A 25,397-nucleotide genomic window follows, 5' to 3' on the forward strand; every position below is an offset into this window, starting at 1 on the left:
TCTGGAAAGATAATGCGGTCGTTGACTGGAAGATCTTCAGGAGAATGAGGGATGAGTGGGTTGTTAAGATTGTGACGCTTTTCGTCAGATCGCGTCTGTTTTTCACCATAGAAGGAAGCTTGCACTTACAATAGACAGGGACTTGATGATTTCACAATAAACAACAGCATATGCTCGTTTATGTGTATATGTGTCAATTAAATTAGAATGAGAACAGAAGTTTAGGGCTTTAATTTGCTACATTAAAATCTCATTCTGAAGGTTAATTAGTAGCTGTTCCCACAACTGCACGAGTCAACAGTCTTACATTTATCTATTGATAATAAGCTTTGCACATGACTTTAGTCCAGTTATTACCCTCATGGCTATATTGTTACCTTATTTGCGCCTATGCTAATATCAGTACCTGTAAAAACACTGCAGGATGGTGTATTGTCTGTGTATTGCATAAGTCTGTTGTTCTCTTTTGCTTGTATTGGGGCGTCTGTCACGTGTGTTGTTCATATGTGTATTATCTTAATTATGTGGATCCACAGCCAATCCATTTTTAAAGTGTCACAATATGATCGTGGTTTTGGTGAAAGCACATGAAAGCAGCGAACATCACACACACCGAATCCTCCCTCTTTTTACACAACAACACACAAACATGTCCTGGATGTCTTTGGGTCGTCGGCGACATAATGAGGCTGTCTGAAGTGCTAATCACCTCGTCGTTCCCAGACTGAGAAATGAACCCTTCACTTGTTTCATCTCAAAGCTGCATGCACTTCAGCTGAGCACGACTTTGATCATGTGTGGTCGCTGATGGACGCTCTGAAGTCATTATCTCCCTTGATGACTGCAGATACACTGACAACGTACAGCAGCAAGACGTGTATCAGATTGAACGACCCAGGTGTGTTTCAATGACATTAAAGGGTCCTGCACAAATGAGCGGAAAAGACTCGTGAGTATCCGCTGTTGACCTCGTCTGCAAGTGTTGGAGGTTGGTTTGCCTCGTCAACCTCCCTCTGTGTTACTCAACTGCAAGACTGACAACGCAGCGGATTCGCTGAGACGTTCTTAAAGCTGTTGACTGTGGGACAGAAATAATTGTTGCTGCCTCCGGGCGCAGTCACAGTCAAGAACGGGGACGATTCTCACTGGCTTTGCTCGACACCGAAACTGGCAGTTTATGTTTGGACAGAAATAATGGGAGGTTTATTTTGTGTGTGGTTAATGTGACTGACAGTTCTCTCTTGCTAATAAAGTATATCTATCTATCTATCTATCTATCTATCTATCTATCTATCTATCTATCTATCTATCTATCTATCTGTCTGTCTGTCTGTCTGTCTATCTATCTATCTATCTATCTATCTATCTATCTATCTGTCTATCTGTCTATCTATCTATCTATCTATCTATCTATCTATCTATCTATGCAAATTAACCATATAACTGAATTACATGAGAAATAGGGGGAAAGACCACATGTTTTGGGTAAAATAATATGTTTCTAATCAATAAATGGCAAAATTAACTCAATCTTTCTTTATGTTTTGTCATTTCTGCCTTCGATCTTATCCCCCTGACTCCAATAAAGGGAGAAAACAACAATAACAGAAACAAATATCACAACATAGAGTATTTTTGTTGTTGTGTGAAAGAGACGCTGTGAGCTGTTCCAAGTCTTCCCCAAAGCGTGGCGGTTCAAACTGCCAATTTGGATGGCCGAGGAGCAGGCGCAGTGAGCCAATGGGCTTTGTCCCGGGCCAGACAGACCTGTCGGTGCACCTGCTGATTCCCAGGCCTCCTTGCCAATCTTCGACTACAGTGAAACCCAGCGAGAGTGAAACTGGCCCCGAGCCAGAGGAAGAGCTGGTTGACTACTCCTGACACAATCGCAAAAAAGCAGGGGTTCCTGGGAGAAGGACCAGCCCTGTGTGGAGATGAGACAAATACATGACTAACCCTGAGATGAGAACGAGAGGAGGAGGAACAGCTCAGAACTCCTGGGAACCTAAAACCTGTCTGACGTGGCCCTCGCGATTGCTCAATGAGTGCGCTACTGTTGCTCACCCCGTCTGTGTTTGCATCATGGTGTGAGCGCAAAACAACATGCATTCGAGATACTTTTCTGTATTAGAGCGAGGAACCTTGCGAACCATCTGTATTTTGCATTTAATTTGAAAGACAGGGAAAGAGCTTGAGTGGAAAAGAGTCATAAATAAGACGTGACATTTGAGTGTGTTTCCCAAAGGAGTCTCATTTGACCCAGGGCTGCTACCTCTGAAGATGTTAATAACCATCACACTAAGCTGAGCCGCAGTCACACGCGGTGGAAACCTTTTGATTAACAGCGATCACGTTTCACAGTGTTTCCCTCAAAACAACTGAGAACATAAAGATGTCTATTCTTACAAATTGGGTCTTATTTTGTTTATTTCAGTCATGGCAACATTACACTCACCATGTAAATTGCTCAGATTTTGGAACATAGAAACATTGCCGCAACAAAGTCTGATGTTGGTAAGAAACACATGCAGTCAGACGTGTTTTAGCAAAATGTATCTACACCACTTTATCGTTGATCATTGTATCGTTTACCTATCTTCTCCCTCAAATAAGTTTGGCTCTCCTGGGGTTTGTTTATTGACTTGGTGAATACAATATTACTACAATATAATATTATTACTACAATATTATTACCCTGAGCCTTCCACTTAGCACTTATTGTATTCATATTAGTTTGTTGCACTTATTGTATTCGTATTACTTTGTTTCTGCTCTGTACTTTTGCTCTGCTTCATGCTCTCAGATGCTTGTTTAAAAAAGGAGATGCACTTATGACTTCTGGTGACTAGTAGTTCTCTTGAATACATTATGTTGAATACACTTATTGTAAGTCGCTTTGGATAAAAGCGTCTGCTAAATGACAGTAATGTAAAGTAATATTAATGATAGGAAAAATGGTTAAAACAAATTTGGCAGAAGTTGTGATAAACCGGTTTTGTGCAGAAGTCTGTCCCGCTACCGGTGACTGCTTTCCCATCATACATAGTCATTTGATTAACATAAACGTATTGATTACAGCAGCTTTAAAGCCTTCTATAGAATGCCAGTGGATCCAGCTTTGGGCTGGAACTAACGGGTCCCTGAGGGTCTACGGTCCAATTCCTTCGGATGACAAAACGCTCCGTGGCCTCTCCATAGGAGGTCACCAGGCTGAGACGGAGGATGTCCCGTTTCAACCCATTGATAACAGAACCTAACACACGGCTGCGAGATGGACGGCTCGCTGGCTAATGGCAAACAGATTGCTCATGTATTGGGATAATAAAGTGTGTTTCTTTTTGTTCCACTCATCTGTGACTCATCCACCCTGCTCTGAACAAATGCACTGCAGAGCTGTCAGATCCTCAAGTGTTTCGTCTTTTTACGTCTCTCTCTCTCTCTCTCTCGGTCATGTTCACTTCACATTGCTGTACTAAGAATCCTCTGCTCATGTATTGTTTTATACAGTCCTACAAAGTTCTATATAAATGTGCCGTCTACATTGTTGTGATAAACCAGCACACTGCTACTATTTCTTCTCAATCACACTCTCCCATATCTCTGGCCCTTTCGAAATCCGACACAGTCACAGCATGGCACTGCCAAACCCCGTCAGCAGTCATGTGGATTGCATTAGAATCGGTCGAGCCGAGGCACAGCTGGAGGCCAGAGGTTACTTATCATATCCTTGCACCCAGAGACGGTTCAGGAAAAAGCACCCATGAGTGCTGATGAGGATTATTCGGACTCCCTGCGGAGAGCAGAGCTCCGGGCGTTTTTAAGTGCTTTTGGTGACCCCCCCCCCCCCCCCCCCCTTTTTTTTTTGAAGACTCTTCCCTGAATGTATGACAGTCGCCACCATCAGACTTGATAAGTAAATCGGTTGTGAATTGCACGGTCACAACATCGCAGGCAAGCTGTTCTAAAAATACACACGTAACACAGAAGCCATACTTTTCACTTCTTTTATTTGTATCACTTCACTCCCACGCGTAACAAAAAGACACGCGGGTTAGAGAAGGAGATGGTGAATCCAGATTAACGACAGTGATAGAAAATGTAACAAAATATACGTGGAGTACATCGATGCATTTAAAAACCCATGTCTTATCTAATATTTAAAATACATAGACATGACAAATGACCTGTTTTAAACAAACAGAAGAGCATATACATTAAGCTGACTTCCACAAGAAGTATAGTAAAGCCTATCCCTGGCTCTGGAGACTCACATACAAACCGGTACATGCACCAGACATCGTTACACTGGAGGGCAAAATCTCACTTTCCTACAAACAAGTATTACCTTTCACTTACATTAAAGTAGAGGCTGTTTGGTGTCCTCTAACTCTGTACACACTGGGCTATTGAGGAGATAAGGAATGTATTGAGCTTGTAAACAAAGAGGGGCGATTAAAAAAAAAAGGCTGTGGTGAGAGGATCCGCAGGGTGGAAGTAAAGACTCCCGCAGTTCTTGATTTTACAGATGCAGATTGGTGGGAGACAGGAACAAAAAAAACAAAAACAAACAAAGGTTACCACTCCCATGGACTCCCCCCCCCCCCTCACCTTAAAGGATTTGTTTAAAACAAGTTCCTGTGCCAATCCGAGAATTAAGACATTTGTTCCAACAAATCACCCTGCCGTGTTTCTTTATCACGTTCATGCTAAATAAGCTGATAAAATCCTGATCGAACGTATATGCCAGGGGTGAGAAGACTGTCAGGTGATTTAAAACTACCAGCCCAAACCAGGCAGGGGAGCTTTCACACGCAGGTAAGAAAGTGGCACCTCACACTGCAATCCAAACTTGCATATAAATAGGCCCGGTGTAGCCAGACGGCGAGAATACAACAGAGAAGTGGCTAACGCCCATCTGCTCAAACCCAGCCCTGGACGCTTTCTGTTTCTCTCTTACATTCGAGGCTGCAGCAGGCAACAAAGCACGGCATGCAAATCCACCACATTTACATGATGACCTGCGCTTTCTCTCTGTGGCTGTGTGTTGATACGTTCCTCTCCAGTCTCAATTCACTGGCCACCACTGATGCGTACACATGAAAGCAGACGCACATTTTGATTTTAACATGAGACATATGGTTTTGCCCCTCCCCTGTTTACCTGGAACAATCTACATTTGAATATAATGTAAACAACACTGCTGTCCTGTGTCTGTCTGCTGGAGTGTGAAACCACACCCAGAATCCTCTCTGCTGTCCCCACAGATGTTACTTCCCAGTGCTGCCCGTTCTCATGTATTGTTTCCCCTTGCACCATTTGGCATCCCAGAGGAATATAAGCCAAAAATACTTAACAGGGAAGGATGCTAAACTGTCACAAATCAGAGCCGTGACAGCATGCAAAAGTAAATGAGTTAAATAAATTAAAGGTTTTTTTTGTCCACAACCCACAGGGTTAGCAGTCTTGTTCATGAGTTCAGATGAAGCAGAAGAACTTCTTCCAGCTGCACCTGGAGAAAGCTTTGGTGCGTCTGTCAGAAAACCTCCTCTTCTTGGACTTGCGGGTTTTGTTCTTAATGGCGGCAAAGATGGCCGCATCAAACGCCTCCTTCAGGTTCTTTTGCGTGAGCGACGAACACTCCACGTAGTCTGCAGCCCTGATCTTCTCAGCCATGCTCCGGGCCCGGGAGCTCAGGATGGGCTTGACGTTAGATCGGTCCAGGTTGATGAGGACATTCACGTCCAACAAGAGGTCCGACTGAGTCCCAACGAGGATGATGGGCGAGGACGGGTTAGAAGCCCGGATCGCTGGGACCCACTTCTTGGTGATATTGTGGAACGAGGTGGGGTTGACCATGCTGAAGCACAGGAGGAAGACGTCCGTGTGGGCATAGGACAGAGCTCTGAAGTCATCAAACTCCTCCTGAAATGAAGACAGGAAGCACAGGTAAGTGTCAATCAGACTACGTGCAGACATGATGGAGGAATGAGGAAAACATTGTGGATGAAGCAATGAAGTTCCTTCAAAGCTCAGCTCTCGTGACATTAACAAAAACAAATCTGAATATCAGCCTATATTAACAATGGGGAGTTCTTGTTATTGGACTGTATTTTGTGTCACGTCACTTGAAACAATGAACAGCAAACAGATGACAAGTTGGGACTACAAGGAAAAAGTAAATATGGTGGTATTTGTCCACATAATGTCTCGTTGAAAACAGACAAACAAACAGTCGTACCTGTCCAGCAGTGTCCAGAAGCTGAACTTTAACCGGAGATCCTTCGACTTGGACCTGACCTGTTGAAAGAGCAACAACATGAATCAGTCAGCATCGAGTTAGTTCACTTTATTTCAGACATTTCAAAGAAAGAAAACGTTTCAAACATCAACATCACACATGCATGCTCACAATAAAACGTAGAAGTGACTTCTTACTATTATATTATCCAACAAAATTATATTAAATAAAAAAAAAAAGGTCGAGGTACTGCTGTATGATCACTCACCGGAGAAGACATCAAAGCCGGTCTGCTGGTACTCTGTCGGGTATCCGTTGGACGTGTAGCTGACGATCATGCTGGTCTTCCCGACGGCTCCGTCTCCGACCAGCATACAGCTGATGACACCGGGCTCCAGCTCGTCCTCCCGGGTCAGCCCGCAAGCGGAGGGCACTCGGGACTCGTGGTAGAAGTAATCCATGTTAGGTGGCATGTCGAGCCGGAAAAAAATGAAACCTGTGAACGCGGACGCTCTCCTTCACTGATCTGATCTGATGAGAGACGAGACGGGTCTGTCGCATACCGCTAAGGCTGACTATCCTGTTCTGACTGACGGGCGACACGTGCGGGGAGGAGAGCTTTAGGGGAAGTTAGTGCGCGGACAGGTTGTTGATTTGCATAGACACTCCCACCGATAAAAAGATAGATTGATAGAGAGAGAGAGAGAGAGAGAGAGAGAGAGAGAGAGAGAGAGAGAGAGAGAGAGAGAGAGAGAAAATGAGATAATCTTTTATTAGTCCCGCAGTGGGGAAATTGGCAGGATTACAGCAGCATAGTGGATACAAGAGACATAGTAAAAACAAGAGCAAAACAAGTATTATAAATAAGTAAAAAAACAAAAAAAAAACAGTAAAGAATATTGAATAAGTAAAAAAGCAAAAAATCCACTAAAATAAATATTATATATACAGAGTAATTGTTGTGTTGCAATATTATATATACAGACAGAATGTGTTTTGTATTGCACAGTGTATTTATATTGCACAGAATACGTAAAAAGTTAATGATTTACAATCAATGATAAAATGAAATTATATTGCAGTGCACTAAAATGTAACACTGAAAAAGTATTGTCATTGAGGTGACTATGAGTACTTAAATTGAGTTGCCTACGCTACTTAATTCTCAACAGCTCATCACAAACCACTTCACTCTAAATGTGGGTGAACAGCGCCCCCCAGCGCCAAATAGCAGCACTACATCAAACGTGATCACATGACTCCGTGTGTCACCTGATTATCCGTGTTCACCCTGTGTAGTGTAGTCGGGAGCTACATTAGCTGTTACAGCACCACGAATGATTGAAATTGTCGGATATTCCCGTGTTTACGGCAACGTAAGATATTACACACTACGTCTACCTCCTGCATTTAGATGCACGCGGAGACAGGAAGTGCGCTCGTGTGCCCTTAACGGGTGGAGGTTAGAGTTAGCTAGCTAAAGCTGTTTAGCTATGTCGCACTAGGGTTGTCTCTTCGCCATTCATTGCATACATATATGTAGATAATTAATTTAAAGATAGTGGAATAAGGCACATTTGAACCATGGCTTCAATTCTCGATGAGTACGAGGACTCGCAAAACACCAGGCAGAGTGCGCAGCAGCAGCAGCACAGCCGCTTGTCAACTGCCAACATCGGGATAACACATTCAGGTAGGTCGCCCTCCTCTCTGTGGATATGCTCCCGTCTGATAAGCTACATGCAAGGATGCTATATGATGTTATTACTACCTTGTAATGGACGTTAAAGCAGCACACTCGGCGCTTTAACTGACTCCACGCTGCACTTGTTCCCTATCTAGGCTTTGTGAATGTGAGACTTGAGGAAGAGAAGCCGATATTCAACAAGCAGAGGATCGATTTCACACCGCCCGAGAGGATCAACCATCTTGCAGTGTGCAACAATCAGCTGTGCATGAGTCTGGGGAAGGACACCCTGCTGAGGCAAATGACACTATCATAAAACACTAAAAACACTGTTGATGCTCACTGGTGTTTGTACTCATCTGTTGTTGATTGGAGACACAACTGATGCAAGATACTGATGTTTCATGTTCTGTTCTGTGCAGGATTGACTTGGCCAAGCCAGATCAGCCTAATCAGATTGAATTAGGAAGGAAAGATGAAAGTAAAGTGTACAGACTGTTCCTGGACCCAACCGGTGAGAAAAAACAAAACATTATGCATATTCATATATTGACTGCAGCAACATCTTATCCTCGTCTCCTCCTCCATGTTCCCCCCCCCCCCCCCCCCACTGCAGGCTCCCATCTGCTGATCTGCCTGAGCACCAGTGAGTGTCTGTACCTGAACAGGAACACGCAGAAGGTGCGCAGTCTGTCCCGCTGGAGAGGCCACCTCATCGAGAGCGTGGGCTGGAACAAGCAGCTGGGCAGCGAGACCAACACGGGACCCGTGCTGGTCGGCACCAGTCAAGGCATCATCTTCGAGGCGGAGATCTCCGCAACCGAGGGCAGCCTGTTCAACACCAATCCGGATCAATACTTCAGACAGGTCCGAGCACGTGTGGTCAGTCTGTTATGCGTGTTTAGCATGTGTTATCCGGTTTCAACATACAATGTCACGTTGTCTTCCTGAGACAGGTCCACTCCCTGGAGGAGGACGGGAAGCCTGCGCCAGTCTGCTGCCTGGAGGTGGAGCGGGGCCTGGAGAACAAGTACTTCATCATCGCCACCACCCGCAAGCGCCTGTTCCAATTTGTGGGTAAGGTGGCCGAGGGGTCCGAGCAGCAGGGCTTCAGCTCTGTCTTCAGCCAGAACCACGACCTGCTGCCCAGCTTCCAGGAGTTCCCGGCCAACATGGGCTACAGCGAGATCACCTTCTACACCCCGAAGCTCCGGACCTCCCCAAAGGCGTTCGCCTGGATGATGGGTAACGGCGTCCTCTATGGTCAGCTGGACTATGTCAGGCCTGATTCCCTGCTGAGTGATGTGCAGGTAAATATCTAGAAGTTAAACTAATGCATTAGTTTAACTTCTAAATTCACCGTTGTTTATCTTTATGTTTCACGTACTTATTCTCCATTTGTTCTCCCTCGCAATGAAACAGGTATGGGAGTACACCCCTGACATAGACCTCAGTCTCAACAAGCCCATCTCCATTGTGCTGACGCAGTTCCACTTCCTGCTGCTGCTCCACGACCGGGTTAAAGCCATCTGCACTCTGAATGGACAGGTGGTGTACGAGGATGTGTTCCCAGATAAATTTGGCGCCCTCAAGAGGATGATCAAGGACCCGGTCGGCGGGTTGGTGTGGATCTACACTGAGAAGGCAGTTTTCCGGTACCACATCCAGCGCGAGGCCCGGGACGTCTGGCAGATGTACATGAGCATGACTAAATTTGACCTGGCCAAGGAGTACTGCCGAGACCGCCCCGAGTGCATGGACATGGTGCTCGCCAAGGAGGCCGAGCACTGCTTCCAGAACAAGCGATACATCGAGAGTGCCAAGTGCTACGCCCTGACCCAGAACTACTTTGAGGAGATAGCGCTCAAGTTCATCGAAGCCAAACAAGAGGAAGCCCTGAAGGAGTTCCTGCTGAAGAAGCTGAGCAATTTGAAACCGAGCGAGAGAACGCAGATCACCCTGCTGGTCACCTGGCTGGCCGAGCTCTACCTGAACCGGCTCGGCCAGCTGGAGAGCGACGGCAACAGCCTCGTCTTCCAGGAGACCCGCGATGAGTTTCGCCAATTCCTCAGCAGCTCCAAGCATAAGGAGTGCCTGTTCAACAACCGCAGCACAATCTACGACCTGCTGGCCAGCCACGGCAACGTGGACGACATGGTGTACTTCTCGGTCGTCATGCAGGACTACGAGAGAGTGATCTCCCACTACTGCCAGCACGACGACTACAGCGCCGCTCTGGATGTGCTCTCCAAGCACTGTGATCAAAAGCTTTTTTACAAGTTCTCCCCCGTCCTCATGCAGCATATTCCCAAAAAAGTGGTGGACGCGTGGATCCAGATGGGCAAGCGGCTGGACCCAAAGAAGCTCATTCCGGCTCTGATGAACTACAGCCAGATGGGCAGCACCCAGCAGATCAGTGAAACCATCCGCTACATGGAGTTCTGCGTGTACGAGCTGACCGTGACGGAGGAGGCCATCCACAACTACCTGCTGTCTCTCTACGCCAAGTACAAGCCGGACTCTCTGCTGTGGTATCTGGAGCAGGCAGGCACGCACGCCTCAGAGATCCACTATGACTTGAAGTACGCCCTCAGGCTGTGCGCCGAAAACGGCTACCTCCGGGCCTGCGTGCTGGTTTATAGGATTATGGAACTGTACGAGGAGGCGGTGGATCTTGCGTTACAAGTAAGTGTTCCATGTAAATAAATGCTCATCAAAACAAATCTCAAATCTTTGACAAATGCCGCTTAACTTACGATGCACTTACCCGTCCATAGGTAGATGTAGACTTGGCCAAGTCGTGTGCAGACCTGCCTGAAGACGACGAGGAGCTGAGGAAAAAGCTTTGGCTGAAGATCGCCCGGCATGTGGTGCAGGAGGAGAAAGACGTGAAGAAAGCCATGAACTGTCTGTCCAGCTGCGACCTGCTCAAGATTGAAGACATCCTGCCCTTCTTCCCAGACTTTGTCACCATTGACCATTTTAAGGTCCGTAATCAACTATTTCCTTTCTTGTTTTTAGCATTCATAAGAAAGACACATAATCAAACCACCGACAGTCCCTTCTTGATACCATGTATTCAATGTATGGTTAACATACAAATATAGTAGATTTCTTCAAATGAATGCACTTCACTGGGTTCTCAGGAGGCCATCTGCAGCTCCCTGGAGGAGTACAACCAGCACATCGAGGAGCTGAAACAGGAAATGGAAGAGGCCACGGAGAGCGCCAAGCGCATCAGAGAAGACATCCAGGAAATGAGGAACAAATACGGCGTCGTGGATTCCCAAGAAAAGTGTGCTGCTTGCGACTTCCCGTTGCTCAACAGGCCGTTCTATCTGTTCCTATGCGGACACATGTTCCACTACGACTGCCTGTTCCAGGTAATTCACTTTCATACTGCTTTTTGTCAGTCGCTGCACACTTGAGATGTTCTCTTCGTTCAGTCACTATCTTATTAAAATGCCCATACAACATTTGTGTAGTAATAATTTTGAATTCTACCTTCTAGGAAGTGACCCCTCACCTGACGGCCTTTAAGCAGAGTCGTCTGGAGGATCTGCAGAAAAAGCTGGCCGCGACCACGCAATCCACCAAGTCTCGACACCGCCCGGCGCCCAAAGACGAAGGAGACACTTCCAGCCTGGGAAAGGGCAACGCGGGCACGAGTCGCGAGCAGATCAAATCCGACATGGACGACATCATTGCGTCCGAATGCGTGTACTGCGGCGAACTGATGATCAAGTCCATCGACAAGCCTTTCATCGATCCACAGAAATTTGAGGAGGAGAAATCCAGCTGGCTGTGAACGAGGGCCTCCTCTCAATGTGAAAAGACACAACAGCGCACCGTCTGACATGTCAATGAAACGTCGCCATCTGTAGGACCCGTTCAGTGGAAAACAGACATTCACCCGATTGCCTGTCAGTAGTGCCTACTGTTTACAATCAGCTTCTGTTGTTCTCTACCAGAATACACTTCTTCTGTTGGCAGTGTTTGAAGCTTTGCACTTTGTATGGGAGTGTTCAGTAAAAAGGTGGACATTGTGGAAAATGATACAACATAATGCGGTGATGTAAAATATTGCTAGGGCTGCACAGTGTGCTGAACTTCTGATTATGACAGAAAATAATTACAAAGCTAGAATCGGCTATAACTGCACTATTCATCTATTAACGACATTAGGTTATGCACTTGTTTTGTCTATTGGAAACATAACCTGCACTTAGACACTGTCTGTGCTTCCTCAGCTCATCCACTCAACTCTTCAGCTCTGTGTTTAAACTTACACTTTAATGTGCGGCAGATCATCAAACTTTTATTTCACATGTTCCCTGTTTTGCAATTCAGCTGTGGATCATTAAAGCTTGTCAGCACGGATGAACTTGTTATTCTCGTTGTTTGCATGTAATAAATATTTAACAAAGTTATTTTAACTATCTGGACTGTGAGAAATCAATACCCTTCATCACAGTTCGTCAGCAGGGCTTCTACAGCTGCCAGTAGGAGTACAAAGTAAGAGCTCATCAGCCAGCTGAGGCAGGGAAACAACACCATACTTAGGCAGACTAACTTATGGTTTGGCGTAAGGTGTGTTTAGGGAGACTTGAGTTTAAGCTGATATGACAGAAAGCATTGTTTGGATCCCTACCAGCCCCATGGCCATTTTGTGTATATCACATAATTACCATTATAAATGGCAATACGTGTTTGTACATTTATATGTAAAAAAAAATGTAACTTAAAAAAAAAACAATACTGGAGATACTAACTTTACAAATTGTCACATTTTGCTCTGGGTATCCCAGCTGCCTCACCATACCTAAAACGGAGTTCCCGTCTGATGACGTCAGACGTAGTTCGGTAATCTTCGCGAAGAGCAGACTATATTAATCGACATCGGAATTTAATCGATGCGTTTGTATTCGTTGCACATATACTGCCCTAATTGGCATACACGGTGGATGTGCGCTTTAGGAAGTAAACGAAAGATACCGCTGGGATTTCTTGTCTCAGTCGTGTCCTCTGAGACGTCGACGAGCGAGCGTCCCTGTCTCTGGGATTGATTATAACGCCTGCTCCTTGCTGTACCCTCGCCATGGCGTCGTGTCTCTGCTCTCTCAGTAACAGAAAGTGGCCGCCTCTCTGCTGTTGCTGCCGACTCAAAGCTCACAGACTCGCTCGGCGCCTCTAACCGCCATTTTGGAGTCAGAGAACCGAGAGTCGGCAGCAGCGAGAAGAGAGACGGAAAAGGGGACACGGGGCTGAGGTGAGAGACTCCTTGGTGGATGTTATGGCGAAGGAGCAATGGGGGAAGATGGCCGGGAGGGAGAAAGAATTAAAACATGGGGATCATTCGTTCACCAGGCAACCGAGTCCCCGCTCGTATCCGCAACAAGGGTACGAGAGGCGCGGGCGATGGGCCTTGCTGTCGCTGCATCGCGACTAGCCTGTTTATGAATTGCCATTACACCAATATCATCTAAATACATTGTTTAGGCGGGGAGGTGGTGGCCTTAAAGAGACAGGGCCGATTTGAATACTTCATATTAATGGCGTGAGTGGACATCTGTGTCAAAAACGAGCGTTAGATAAAGCTAACGTTTATGATGAAAAGCCACACTAGAGAAGCGATAGCAAGGGAGCATTCGTAACAAAGGCTAGATGTGCAGGAAATTAAATACCAACGCGAATATATATTTTTTGACGTGGTTTACTTAAAGCTGTCAGTGTGTGTCAAGCACCTTGACCCTTTACTATCAATGATAGGAGGCAATGCTGCTCGTGCTTACACAGCAAGGCAGCTAACGGTCGTTAGCTCGCGAGCTACAACACAGTGCACCGTCCAAGGTTAGCTAGCGAGCTAACTGGCTAACGCTAGCCCGAATAAGCTAGCTGGCTAATCATAGTAACGACGCGTTAGCAAAAAGATGATGCACATTATTTATAATATCACATGCTCTCAGTTCACTTCATTAAAAAAAATAATTAAAAAAAGCTCTTGCTCTTGGCTGTGTTTGGCTTGAGTGCTCGTCATCCTCTCACACAAAACAGTTAACTTGTCTCAGAAAGTAAAGTGAATATGTAATGAGTAGTTATTACAGATGATACAAAACAATCAACTTGTGCAATGAAACGATAAATTGGGCAGTGCAGTAATACTTGGTTACTTTGTCACATTTATAGTGGAGTTAGTGAAAGTATACTATGTGAATGTTTCCAGGCTGACCTTTTAATCAACTGAAGTGATTTATAAGAAAATAGTAACGTTATGCAGTATAATGACATTGTTTGATATACAAACAAAAGCTAAACAACAAGATGATACAACCAGTGCATTTAAAAAAAATAAAGTACTTAACATTCCATTATAAACATGATAGCAAATCATGTACAATTTAAATACATAGTAATGCTGCAGCAGCTTTAGTTTCTTTCTGTGCGTCTTTATTTGTAAGTAACATTTTTTATTGTGGAAAAGTTCCTGTAAATCACGAGTATTCCCGCTGTCAGTGTTGCACAGGCGACTCCATTTGAAAGAGCACTAGCTCCCCTCAAACACACTTTGATAGTGTCATGTGGATTTCAGCGTGTGACTATGGGCTTCTTCCTTTTGTAGGGGATTTTCACCACCGTCTGATCATTAATCTTGGAATCAAGAACAATGGCATCCTTTACTGAGAAGGTAGGTCCACTGTTTGTACTGTATTCTGCTCTATGAACGATCTGCCGGTACCACGCTGCATGCCCGGCCATTGGAGGAGATTATTCTGATATATGGACTAAATGGACATATTGTTACAATGACAAAGTTTGAGACGTAGGCAAAGATCGAGCGATATGAAACCAGGCCAGAAGGAGACAATCTACCACATCCGAGACTAGCTGAGAAAATGAATGAAATTTCAGCAGCTGCTTATGAACCTCTCATGAACCATTTGCAAATCCTTTATACATCCTTGATACCTCCAGTTCCTGCTATGGTTCCGCTGAATCAAATGCAACAGTAGAGTATTACTCCTCCCATAATTTACAGTGTCCTGTGCTGCTCATTCTGACCTTCGAGCCTTCTGCCTATCCCGTTCTCTCTTTCTATCTCCTCTCTACTTTTCTCTCTTCAGTAAACGTTGCTGCCCTGCCGGGCAGAGGTGTCTGTGGTGCATGGCGTCAGGTCAGGGTGGCCGACCGGAGGCCGGGGCATCGGGGAGCTCTGGCCTGGCCAAACCTCTCTACCTGCAGCGCTTGGAAAGATCCCTGAGGTTGGACAGCTTCCTGCGCCAGACAGCCACCATCTTCAACGGAGACATAACCAGGTAAAGGCCGAGTGGAGCCGGGGGTGGGCCATACACTTTTGAGTTTCAGCGGGTGCTGCAGTCTAAAGATCAGCTCCATTAGTACCTACTGTTCTACCACCCTGTCATGGATACAGTATTTACACTACCAGGCACATATCCAAAGAGAAGATTTCATATTTGTGTATATATAGGATGCAAAGAGCGGGCTTACAGCTACATGCTTCTCATGTTCTAGTGATGACAGTGATGACAGCGATGACAGCGATGGTGCGCTGGGGACGGGGCTGTCCCTGGACCCCTCACTCAGTCAGCATACAGCTGTGACGGTGAAGAGTGAGTCATGTGAGCAGGGGGACAGGTTGTCAGAGGGAAAGCCCCTCAACGGGGTTCTGCTGCAGGGTAAAGGTAAGACGCATACAGTATAATATTCATCTTATTCAGGTGTTACTACACGTGCGCAGCCTCACTGCTGTCATTTAACATATATGTCGTGATTTATTTATTTTTATTTTTTGGTTCCACTGTAAACTCCACAGATCAAAAGGCAGATAAAACAAACCTCTACAATTTCTCCAAGCTGAAGAAGAACAGGAAGTGGCTTAAGGTATTTTTTTTTATGGACATATTCTCCATCGTACTACAGATTTAAGCATTAGTAGATTCCACAAATAACTAGTAGATTAACAGATAAAGATCAGTGGCTCTTTTTACCCCCTTGTTCAGAACGTTTCACCGCTACGCTCACCTCTTCTTTTTTTTTTTTTTCTTCACACACTTTTATATCTATATCCTCTGCACACCCTCAGCTTTCTTTAACCGTGTTCCTGCTCCGTCTCCTGCAGAGCATTCTGTTGAGTGACGACACCACAGACTCGGACACGGACTCGGATGACTCTGACTTCAGCTTGTCCCGGGAGGAGCTGCATGACATGCTGAGGTTACACCGCTACACCCGGCAGCATCAGAGCAAGTTCCACTCTGACCGGGAGGTACAAGACGCACACACACACACACACACACACACACCACACACACACACACACACACACATAAACACACACACACACACACATAAACACACTGCCTGGTGATGAGAAGAATACCTCTCACGTGTGTTTTTTTTTTGTAATATCTGTTTGTGTATATTTGTGCTACAGCTTCACCAATATCAGTACTACAGCACTGGACTCCTCTCTACCCATGACCCCTTCTATGAGCAACAGCGCCACCTACTGGGCCCGAAGAAGAAGAAAATCAAAGACGAGAAGAAATTCAAGGGTAAAGGCAAAAAAAAAAATACAAAGTCTCTGGGATATGTTGTTGTCGTGTTTGCGTTAATTCCTCAAAGGAAAACCAACTTAATTATTGTTATCGGAGGTAGTTGACAAGCTTTCATACTGATCAGTCACATTTATTTTTTTGTTAGCCAAACTGAAAAAAGTGAAGAAGAAGAAGAAACGGGGAGAGGGAGAGTTTCTGGATGATGGGCGTCCTTACATCACCAAGATCTTCGCAAAGTTTTCCCATGATGCCCCGCTGCCCATGGTGAAGAAGAAGCATCTCACCATCGAGCAGCTGAACGCACGGCGACGTAAGGTCTGGCTCACCATCGCCAAGAAGGAGATTCCCAAGGTCCGTACGCACAACCTTGATAAGAAGATGGCCGCAAATGAATGCTCACGAATATTCATTTAATTATCCTGTTATATTTTGCAGAATTTCAAGCAGAAGACCTCTGCTAAGAACTTAGTCTTGACCAATGCTAAAAAGGTAAGTTAGGCGAACACACTGCTGCGTTGCTAAAATCTACTTTTAAAGGCGAATTGTAGAAAAAGTTCAACATTTGACCTCTGCTTTGTTTGTCCCAGTTGGCTCATCAGTGCATGAGAGAAGTTCGCCGTGCAGCTATCCAGGCCCAGAAGAACTGCAAGGAGACGTTACCCCGCGCTCGCCGCCTCACCAAGGAGATGATGCTTTACTGGAAGAAATATGACAAAGTGGAGAAGGAGCACAGGAAGAGGGCAGAGAAGGAGGCTCTGGAGCAACGCAAACTGGACGAAGAGATGAGAGAAGTAGGTGGAGCGGAAATTGAAACACTCGCATCCGTATCGGTTCTGAAAACGTGAAACCGTTTTTTAAATTGTAAAGGTTTCGAATGCATTACACTGAACATGTTGATGGGTGATGTAAAAGCTGCCTCTCTGTCTCTCGGCAGGCCAAGCGTCAGCAGCGTAAACTGAACTTCCTCATCACCCAGACGGAGCTGTATGCTCATTTCATGGGCGGTAAAGCCAGCATGGGGGGTCCAGAAGGGGACATGTCTCAGGAGGAAATTCTGAGAAAGCTGGAGGACACCGCGGCGCACAGACAGATTGACATCGGGGGAGGTGTAATGGTCAACATGGGACAGGAGGACTATGGTATGAACAGCTTAGTCATACTCATTCTGTTAGTGGAAGTCAGAAACTCCATTTTTAAGCTTGACGTAAGGAAATCTATGGACCAATCACCCTGAAATATGTCAAATTATAGGGCAAATGAACCAGTTATCATTCTATTTATTGCATCTTTAGCTTATTTTTTTCTTTTTAGATTATGTGTCATGCTAGTATTGGGGATATTTGTGCAGTGAACTACAAAAAAATATGATGAACACTCATCATGGCCAATTACAATTCACTGTTTAGTAAAGATGACGCTACAAATATTTGTATTCTTAATGATCAAGTACATGGTAGTATATCCTTTTCAATACTTGTTTTAGACTGATGTCATGTGACTAATGTGAGATTGAATTTGATTCTTTTGTTTTATGCAAAAGCTGATTGCGATGCGATTTCAGATAGCGATTATTACAAGTCCCAGGCCTTGAGGAACGCCAAAGAGGCCTTCCAGATTCATCAAGAGAGAGTACGTTGACGCACGCACACTCTCAGCGGCGCACACACACACACACACACACACACACACACACACACACACACACACACAGAAACACTGTACCGTGCTAATCTCCAAACCTCTCCCCGTAGACGCGGATGTTTGATGAGGAGGCTAAGGACAGTCGCTGTGCGTCTGTGCGTGCAGCAGGCCCATCCTCGGGCTGTGGGTTCGGAGAGAGCTACAGCCTCGCCAACCCGTCCATCCATGCAGGGGAGGAAATTCCTCAGCCCACCATCTTCAACGGCAAACTCAAGGGCTACCAACTGAAGGGCATGAACTGGCTGGCCAACCTGTATGAACAGGTAAACGCACACGACTATCCGTGACATTCAGAGGCCTGTCTGGGGTGGGTTTTGTGATTTTAATGTTTCACGTTATGCATGAATTCTCTTTTTTTAACAGTTTTGAGTTGTTTTTTGGTTTGTTTAACGGTCATTGCAGTTTTTGTTTTTTAGGGCATTCAAATGATTCCCTATTATTTAAACCCGCTGAATGATTCATTTTCTTTGCTTTCCTCTCTCTCTCTCTCTCTCTCTCTCTCTCTCTCTCTCTCTCCGCAGGGAATCAATGGAATCCTGGCAGATGAGATGGGACTGGGGAAGACAGTGCAGAGTATTGCCCTGTTGGCACACTTGGCAGAGGTGAGAGAGAGCACCGGGCCAAAGGCTTTCATTCATCACGCTCTTTCCAAAAACGGCTTTGTGGAATATTCGATTGTCCGCGCTGTTGTCGCTGACTTACGAAAAAAAAACATCACACATCCAGCTTCTTTGTGCACCTGCATCCTTTTCAAAGAGTCCCTTGTTTCTGACTCTGCATTTCAGTGACTTATTTCATTGTTGTGAACAGCTGATTGGCCAGCTCTTTCGATCGTTTGGCTTCAGAACACCCGAAAGGAGAAAAAGCGGAATTTAGGGGAAATGTGTTTTTCTCAGTGTTGATCTATCGCTGACAGGAAGATGCATGGCGTGTTCCTCCGGGGCTTCCTGTTATTGGGTGCTCACACACACACACACGCACGCACGCACAAAGACCACCTGCAGTGGCAGCTGACGACGTATTCTCTTGTCTTGTTCCTGCACAGAGAGACAACATCTGGGGTCCGTTCCTGATCATCTCTCCTGCATCCACGCTCAACAACTGGCACCAGGAGTTCACCCGCTTCGTGCCCAAATTCAAGGTGAGAATCCTTTGACGCTGCCGAGCGAGCGCGCCGGCGGAAACACCTGCAAAAAAACCCCAAAAAAAAACACGTCGGCAGGAATCTTGGCGCCATCATTTTCACTGCTCTCTTTAGTCGTTTACACTCTACAAAGGAACCCGGTGCTGCGTTCCCCATCTGAGAAACAATGAGGATGAAGGGCTCTTAAGCTGCAAGCATGTCTATAAGCATCCATTAGGGGGCAGTGTTGTATTAGGACATTGGTAACACTGCAGCTGGTAACAAATGACTCCAAAGCTTTTACCATTTTGATTGTTGAGTGACTGCACTTGGAAAAATCTTTTTGCACGTCTTAACCGGCCCCTGACTGGCTGTGTGCAGTCTTGAATGTTAAAAAAAAAACAACGATTTATCAAACACATCAATGTGTCCGCGATTCTTGAACGCGCACACACACACACACACACACACACACACACACACACACACACACACACCATAATACGACCAGCTCTTTACTGTGCTCAACACTCAACTTTTCCCATTTTCACCGCGAGTTTGAAAATAAATCAATTCCACTCTGTTTTGCTAATGAGGTGTGAAAAGACCCCATTACACAATTTGGAGATAAGCTTCCTGAACTCTCAAAGCAAGACTGACTGCAAACAATGGAATACCAGCGTGTGTTGAATGATGTAATGATGTGTAAATCTTTTCACATCGCATTCTGCATCAACAACTCGGCGACCGAAGCTGTGATTCATACGCGAGGCCTAAATGTTTCCCCAGGGAACATCGCCGTGGCTCTGTTTACCATCACATCGCTACGTGTAAACGCTAAGCGCTTTGGAGAAGCGTAGTTTGAAATGTAGGTTATGTCTGATTCACTTTTTCTTCTTGTTTTAACTTATTTTGTCCGTCAGGTGTTGCCATACTGGGGGAATCCACACGATCGCAAGGTGATTCGGAAATTTTGGAGCCAGGTAAGGAAGCGATGATGAGGACGAACACAGAGTTTTCTCAATAAGATGCAGTTCTTATTCCTCTTTTTTTTTTTTTAACTCTGTCTCTCCCTATGTTTGTCTGTGTTTCAACAGAAAACCCTTTACACTCAGAACGCACCGTTCCACGTGGTGATCACGAGCTACCAGCTGGTGGTCCAGGACGTCAAGTACTTTCAGAGGGTCAAGTGGCAGTACATGGTTCTGGATGAGGCCCAGGCACTGAAAAGCAGCACCAGGTAAAGCGACAACACGTTTATCATGTAATACCTAATTCCCAAACACATCGCAGGGTTCCTGTGTGTTAAAATGTGCTCATACCCAATACTTTGTTTATTATACATGATAATCATGTTGGTAGTTTAAAAGACCATACTGGTGTATTTACACGTTTCTGCACACTTCACGTTTCCCAGAGTTTTATAGATTGATGTTCTGTTCCTAGTAATTGGTGTGATTACAGCTCTGTTTCCCTCTGTGTGTGTTTTTTCAGCGTTCGGTGGAAAATCCTTCTGCAGTTCCAGTGTCGAAACAGACTGCTGCTCACCGGCACCCCCATCCAGAACACAATGGCTGAGGTGAGCAGCTGTGCGTGTGTGTGTGTGTGTGTGTGTGTGTGTGTGTGTGTGTGTGTGTGTGTGTGTGTGTGTGTGTGTGTGTGTGTGTGTGTTCATGTGAGTCACTGCGAGCGAGACAGAACTGTTGACGAATGTGTGTTATTACTGTCTCTCAGCTGTGGGCCCTGCTGCACTTCATCATGCCAACATTGTTTGATTCCCATGAAGAGTTTAACGAGTGGTTCTCCAAGGACATCGAGAGCCACGCTGAAAACAAGTCCGCCATCGACGAGAGTGAGTTCAGTGTTCCTCGCAGCTGCTTGTTCAAGTTTTTTTTTTTTTTTTTTTTTCTCCCTATTTTCCAGCTCATTTGTACGGATGTTCTGTTATTTCAGTGCCAGCATTGAACTTCCGTAATCTCTGCTCAGCGTTGTGTGTAATGTGCTCCGCGGCTTCACATGATTGTTTGATGTTTTGTGTTTCAGACCAACTTTCCAGACTGCACATGATCCTCAAGCCTTTCATGCTGCGCAGAATCAAGAAGGATGTTGAAAACGAGCTCTCTGACAAGGTAGGGGAGCGAACTCTCGTCTCTGTTTGCAGACACACGCTTCTTTTCTTCTTTTAATTGGAGATTTATGCAATCGGAAGTCTCCGTTTTGAAAGGACAAAAACCGGCTTTCATGGTGTCCTCTGAAAGGGATTCGGGTTTTCTGGCGTATGATGGGACAACATGTCGTTACAATATATTTTGTCGACACACAGAACGTGTTGTAATAAGCATGTGAGCGATGCTCGCGCTGGCAGATCCTCTTGACAGACGTTGCACTCGGGGTCTCTTTCCGTCACTCGAGGCACGCACACACTCGCTCATACGCCGTGGGAGTCTCGATACGCAGAGTCAGAAGAATGACAGAGTTCACCGCTCCCCCACATCTGTCTTTTTCACTTTCCTTCACACCCAAATGCAGCCCTGCCAGCCCACTTCCTCCTCTTCTTCTTCTTCTTCTTCTTCTTCTTCTCCTCCACCGGTCGCTTTCTGTGGTGGCCAATGGTAGCTTGTGGAGTTCACTCGTGGTTCATGGTTTGGGGGTTTTTAAGGGTTTGTTGACATTCAGTTTCACTGCTCTCATCAAAGCACGACAGCAGATAAAACCAGAGACGTCCATGTGTGTTTTAAGAATGTGGGTCAAGCTGGGCAGCCATAAATAAATAGCCCATGTGAAAATACAACGCTTTGTGTTCTAATGGAGAGAAAATATAGCACACAACTCTGACTTTGTAAATCAATCTTTTTACCAACCAGGTAACCAGCTGAGATTATTTCCATTCACTGCTGTGATAAAACATATTCCTTTGTTCTCTATTTCTCAAGAAAGAAGATAGCAGTGATGCTGGTTTGTGTCTATCAGTTCAAGACTTCTTTTCACACACTTATTCTGATTCTCTCCCTGCACAGATCGAGATCCTGACCTACTGCCAGCTGACGTCCCGGCAGAGGCTGCTCTACCAGGCTCTGAGGAACAAGATCTCCATCGAGGATCTGCTGCAGTCCTCCATGGGCAACGCCCAGCAGTCCCACACCACCACCTCCTCCCTCATGAACCTGGTCATGCAGTTCAGGAAGGTACAAGCTGTGGCCGGTTCTTTCTGGCTTCCAGTGCAGAAAATCGAATAAAGTACAGCGAGACAATTACGGCTATAAAGAGTTGTGGTTATGTAGTCAGACGCAGCAGTCTCAATGATTGATTGCTGTTATTAGACCTAATGATTTGAAGATCATTTGAAGTATCATATTATCAAAAACTCTTGATTTATTTATTTATTTTTCTCCAGCAGATTTTCAAAGGATGTTCCAAAAGTAATAATAGCACTACATTTTATGAGTGGGAATAAAATTTGAGATGTGCAATTAAACAACGAATTGGCAGTCTTAGAACAAGCACAGGCATGAGTAGTGCTGATGCCTTTCTTTTCCTTCTAAATACACTAACTGTGTATGCTTGTGTGTGTGTAGGTGTGTAACCACCCTGACCTGTTTGAGCGCCAGGAGACGCGCTCTCCTTTCCACATGTCCCTCAAGCCCTACACCATGTCAAAGTTCCTGTTCCGGCACGGCCTCATCCACGCACACAACCAGGCCAGAAACAAGTAAGTTTGTCCTCAAAGATTCAGCACACAGACACACTTGATCTCGACAAGTATGCCCCCTGAAATCCAATAGAAACGGGTCTATTAAAATGTCTACAAGCGTTGTTTTGAATAGGGGGGTTTTGGAATATGTTTTAAATTGCTGCATATTAACACTCTGAAACGTTGTGGGTCAGACTGGAATCCGATAATCATCCCAAAGTCCCTTTTTGGGCTTTTCTCACATGCAGTGGTGTAACTCGATCCGTCTCTACTTCCTCCTCAGATTACTTCAAGTGCTGTTGTCTCCCTTCTCCCCAAATCACATCCAGCAGTCTCTGTTTCACAGAAAAGGTGAGCACCTATTAAGAGTTAAATTCAGACGCACAAATACAACCAGGAGTTTCACCCCAGTGACTCCCCTCTCCACCTCCTTTGATGTTTGCATCCTTCCTTCCTTTGTTATCACCTTATATGTACTTATTTCTTTATTTTTATTTTAGTTTGGACTCATATTCTGTGTTCTGTTCTTACCCTTCCAGGTGACGACAAAGGAAGCTGTTTCTCCTTCCTGCGCTTCATCGACGTGTCACCGGCTGAGATGTCCAATCTCATGCTGCAAGGAACCTTAGCAAGGTAAGCTTTAAGTATCAATCGTCATATCTTTTAGCTGATTAATAATGTCCAAGCAGAATTCTTTATGATTTCATTTTTCCCCTCCTGCTATTTTCTTTCACAGATGGTTAGCCCTTTTTCTGTCGCTCAAAGCTGCATATCGGCTCCACCATCGCCGCCTCTTCGGCCTTGAAGGAGAGGCTCAGGAGGAAGCCGGAGACTCGCAGGGGGAGAGGGGGAGGCTACACACCCTGTCTCGCAAGGACCTAATTCTGTGGCTGAACAGACCCACCAACTTCCCAAACACGCACACCAGCCCCGTTATACAGGTGAGGAAAAACCTACAAGGACTAAAGTACTAAAATCTCTATACAAGAAGCTTTCATATAGCCGTCTGCGGTACATGTGGGCTGTGTGACAGACCGGAGGAAGCAGTGAGACATGTGCTGCTGACGATGCTGAAATGTCCCCCCAGAGCATCAGCCAGTGTTTGACCACACAGCTTGCTCTCTGCCCCGGGCTTCTTGTCCGTCCTCTGGGATCCAGTGTGGAACCCAATCCCTCTGTAGCCCCGTGACCCAGTGACACCGTCCTCCCTCTGTATGCCTGCAGGGCGTGTGCAGCAGAACGGCCTCTATCTCTACTTCCACTGTCACGGAGGAAAAGTCACATTTTTCAAGATTAAAAGATGGAATCCATTCAGTTTCTTTCTGCTTTTCGCAGCAGAAGTTGGAGATATGGATTAGTTTAATGGCATTCATTTGGCACCGCATGATTCTGAATGAGTGGTACATTGCAGTCAAATGCTTTCATATGTTTTGGATTCTGCAGCTCAGAACCGCGGGGTTACATTGAGACGGCTCGTATTTTGTATTATTTGGCAATATGGAAACCTAATAGTTGGCGGGGAGGAGACGGCACAAAGCAAAGGTGCCGGTTCAAACACACAGACCGCCTCTGAAGACTGTGAGCAGCTGCGGCCTTGCAGATCCACTTGCGAGTTCACTGTGTTTGAGTCATTCTTCTGAGCTAAAAAAAAACAACAACAAAAGCATTAAAAACACATCCCATCAAATCTTTCAGCCGGTGGACAGTTACCCGTCGGCATCGCATTACACATCCTCCACCAATTTTGAAGTTAACTTGTTGGGTGGAAAATGCTGTCGGGGTAATTCCATCCTCCTCTTCCTCTCTTGGCTTCACCCCACGGAGTCAGGCAGCCGTCTTAGGTTCCCCCCCGGAGCGGCTTAAGGAATGAAAGGGCAGAAAAATCTAAAAAAAAGCAAGTTCTGTGAAAAGAAAAGAGAGAGAAAACTTTTAAAAAAAAACCCACCTGGAGAGCTGATACTGTATGACCACGCTGACTCCCTGACTCCTGCTTAAAGCTTCTAGCAATGACCCACTCCCACAGTTTTACCTCTTTCAGCTCCTCACTTTTCCTTTTGAAGCCGTGTGTAGCCGGGCACCCGCCGCCTCTCCTCTCTGCTTGGCTCGCCTCTCTCTCTGGCTGTGTACTACTCTGTGTGGTCAGCATTGCTTTCAGCTTCCCCGCTGCTCCTGTTGAGGATCTGAGAGAACCAGGCATCTCTGAATGCCTCCCATAACTTGTTTTTCCTCATATAACTTTAACGGTCTCTCTGACTCAGTCTCTCCTTCTGTCCAACCCAATTACTGTTCGATTATGTTCTTTCTTGCCGTCTATCAATCATGCGTTTTAAAACGACCGTACATGAGAACGCACAGTAGAACGCTGGCTTTAGAGGATGTCA

The 25,397-nt window shown here is 45.5% G+C and overlaps 3 protein-coding genes across 6 annotated transcripts in view; 2 read left to right on the forward strand and 1 right to left on the reverse strand.

Annotated features, from left to right (window-relative positions):
• Nucleotides 1-3,988: 3,988 nt before the first annotated feature.
• On the reverse strand, nt 3,989-7,088 carry rhov (ras homolog family member V). The gene is made up of 3 exons (XM_068708929.1): nt 6,507-7,088; nt 6,239-6,297; nt 3,989-5,922 (listed from the first exon to the last, which is right to left on the reverse strand). The coding sequence occupies exons 1-3, from the start codon at nt 6,709-6,711 to the stop codon at nt 5,476-5,478; spliced, it is 711 nt and encodes a 236-aa protein (XP_068565030.1). The 5' UTR covers nt 6,712-7,088; the 3' UTR covers nt 3,989-5,475.
• Nucleotides 7,089-7,507: 419 nt separating this feature from the next.
• Nucleotides 7,508-12,305, forward strand: vps18 (VPS18 core subunit of CORVET and HOPS complexes). The gene is made up of 9 exons (XM_068708930.1): nt 7,508-7,931; nt 8,081-8,222; nt 8,348-8,439; nt 8,542-8,792; nt 8,882-9,235; nt 9,348-10,610; nt 10,703-10,912; nt 11,072-11,308; nt 11,437-12,305. Exons 1-9 carry the CDS (start codon nt 7,823-7,825, stop codon nt 11,731-11,733), a joined length of 2,955 nt encoding a protein of 984 aa, XP_068565031.1. The 5' UTR covers nt 7,508-7,822; the 3' UTR covers nt 11,734-12,305.
• A 787-nt stretch (nt 12,306-13,092) lies between these two features.
• The window catches only part of ino80 (INO80 complex ATPase subunit), a 33,410-nt gene continuing 21,105 nt past the window's right edge, over nt 13,093-25,397 (forward strand). For 2 of the 4 annotated variants that reach the window (XM_068708931.1, XM_068708932.1), the window contains exons 1-25: nt 13,093-13,194; nt 14,545-14,610; nt 15,047-15,238; nt 15,456-15,625; nt 15,757-15,824; nt 16,063-16,209; nt 16,378-16,498; nt 16,647-16,852; nt 16,937-16,990; nt 17,089-17,292; nt 17,436-17,640; nt 18,042-18,130; nt 18,253-18,465; nt 18,724-18,804; nt 19,248-19,343; nt 20,249-20,308; nt 20,423-20,565; nt 20,820-20,904; nt 21,060-21,177; nt 21,369-21,454; nt 22,343-22,510; nt 22,901-23,034; nt 23,300-23,367; nt 23,556-23,649; nt 23,753-23,957. In XM_068708931.1, the coding sequence (XP_068565032.1) occupies nt 15,087-15,238; nt 15,456-15,625; nt 15,757-15,824; nt 16,063-16,209; nt 16,378-16,498; nt 16,647-16,852; nt 16,937-16,990; nt 17,089-17,292; nt 17,436-17,640; nt 18,042-18,130; nt 18,253-18,465; nt 18,724-18,804; nt 19,248-19,343; nt 20,249-20,308; nt 20,423-20,565; nt 20,820-20,904; nt 21,060-21,177; nt 21,369-21,454; nt 22,343-22,510; nt 22,901-23,034; nt 23,300-23,367; nt 23,556-23,649; nt 23,753-23,957 (2,967 nt within the window). In that variant the 5' untranslated portion in view covers nt 13,093-13,194; nt 14,545-14,610; nt 15,047-15,086. The remainder of the gene's footprint in view (nt 13,195-14,544; nt 14,611-15,046; nt 15,239-15,455; nt 15,626-15,756; nt 15,825-16,062; nt 16,210-16,377; nt 16,499-16,646; nt 16,853-16,936; nt 16,991-17,088; nt 17,293-17,435; nt 17,641-18,041; nt 18,131-18,252; nt 18,466-18,723; nt 18,805-19,247; nt 19,344-20,248; nt 20,309-20,422; nt 20,566-20,819; nt 20,905-21,059; nt 21,178-21,368; nt 21,455-22,342; nt 22,511-22,900; nt 23,035-23,299; nt 23,368-23,555; nt 23,650-23,752; nt 23,958-25,397) is intronic. The other 2 variants (XM_068708933.1, XM_068708934.1) reach the window with 1 other exon arrangement.

This window comes from Cebidichthys violaceus, unplaced genomic scaffold, assembly GCF_023349555.1.
Source record: "Cebidichthys violaceus isolate CVI_PGR_0920_01 unplaced genomic scaffold, fCebVio1.0.p SCAF_14, whole genome shotgun sequence".
In the NCBI taxonomy this organism is placed as follows: domain Eukaryota; kingdom Metazoa; phylum Chordata; class Actinopteri; order Perciformes; family Stichaeidae; genus Cebidichthys; species Cebidichthys violaceus.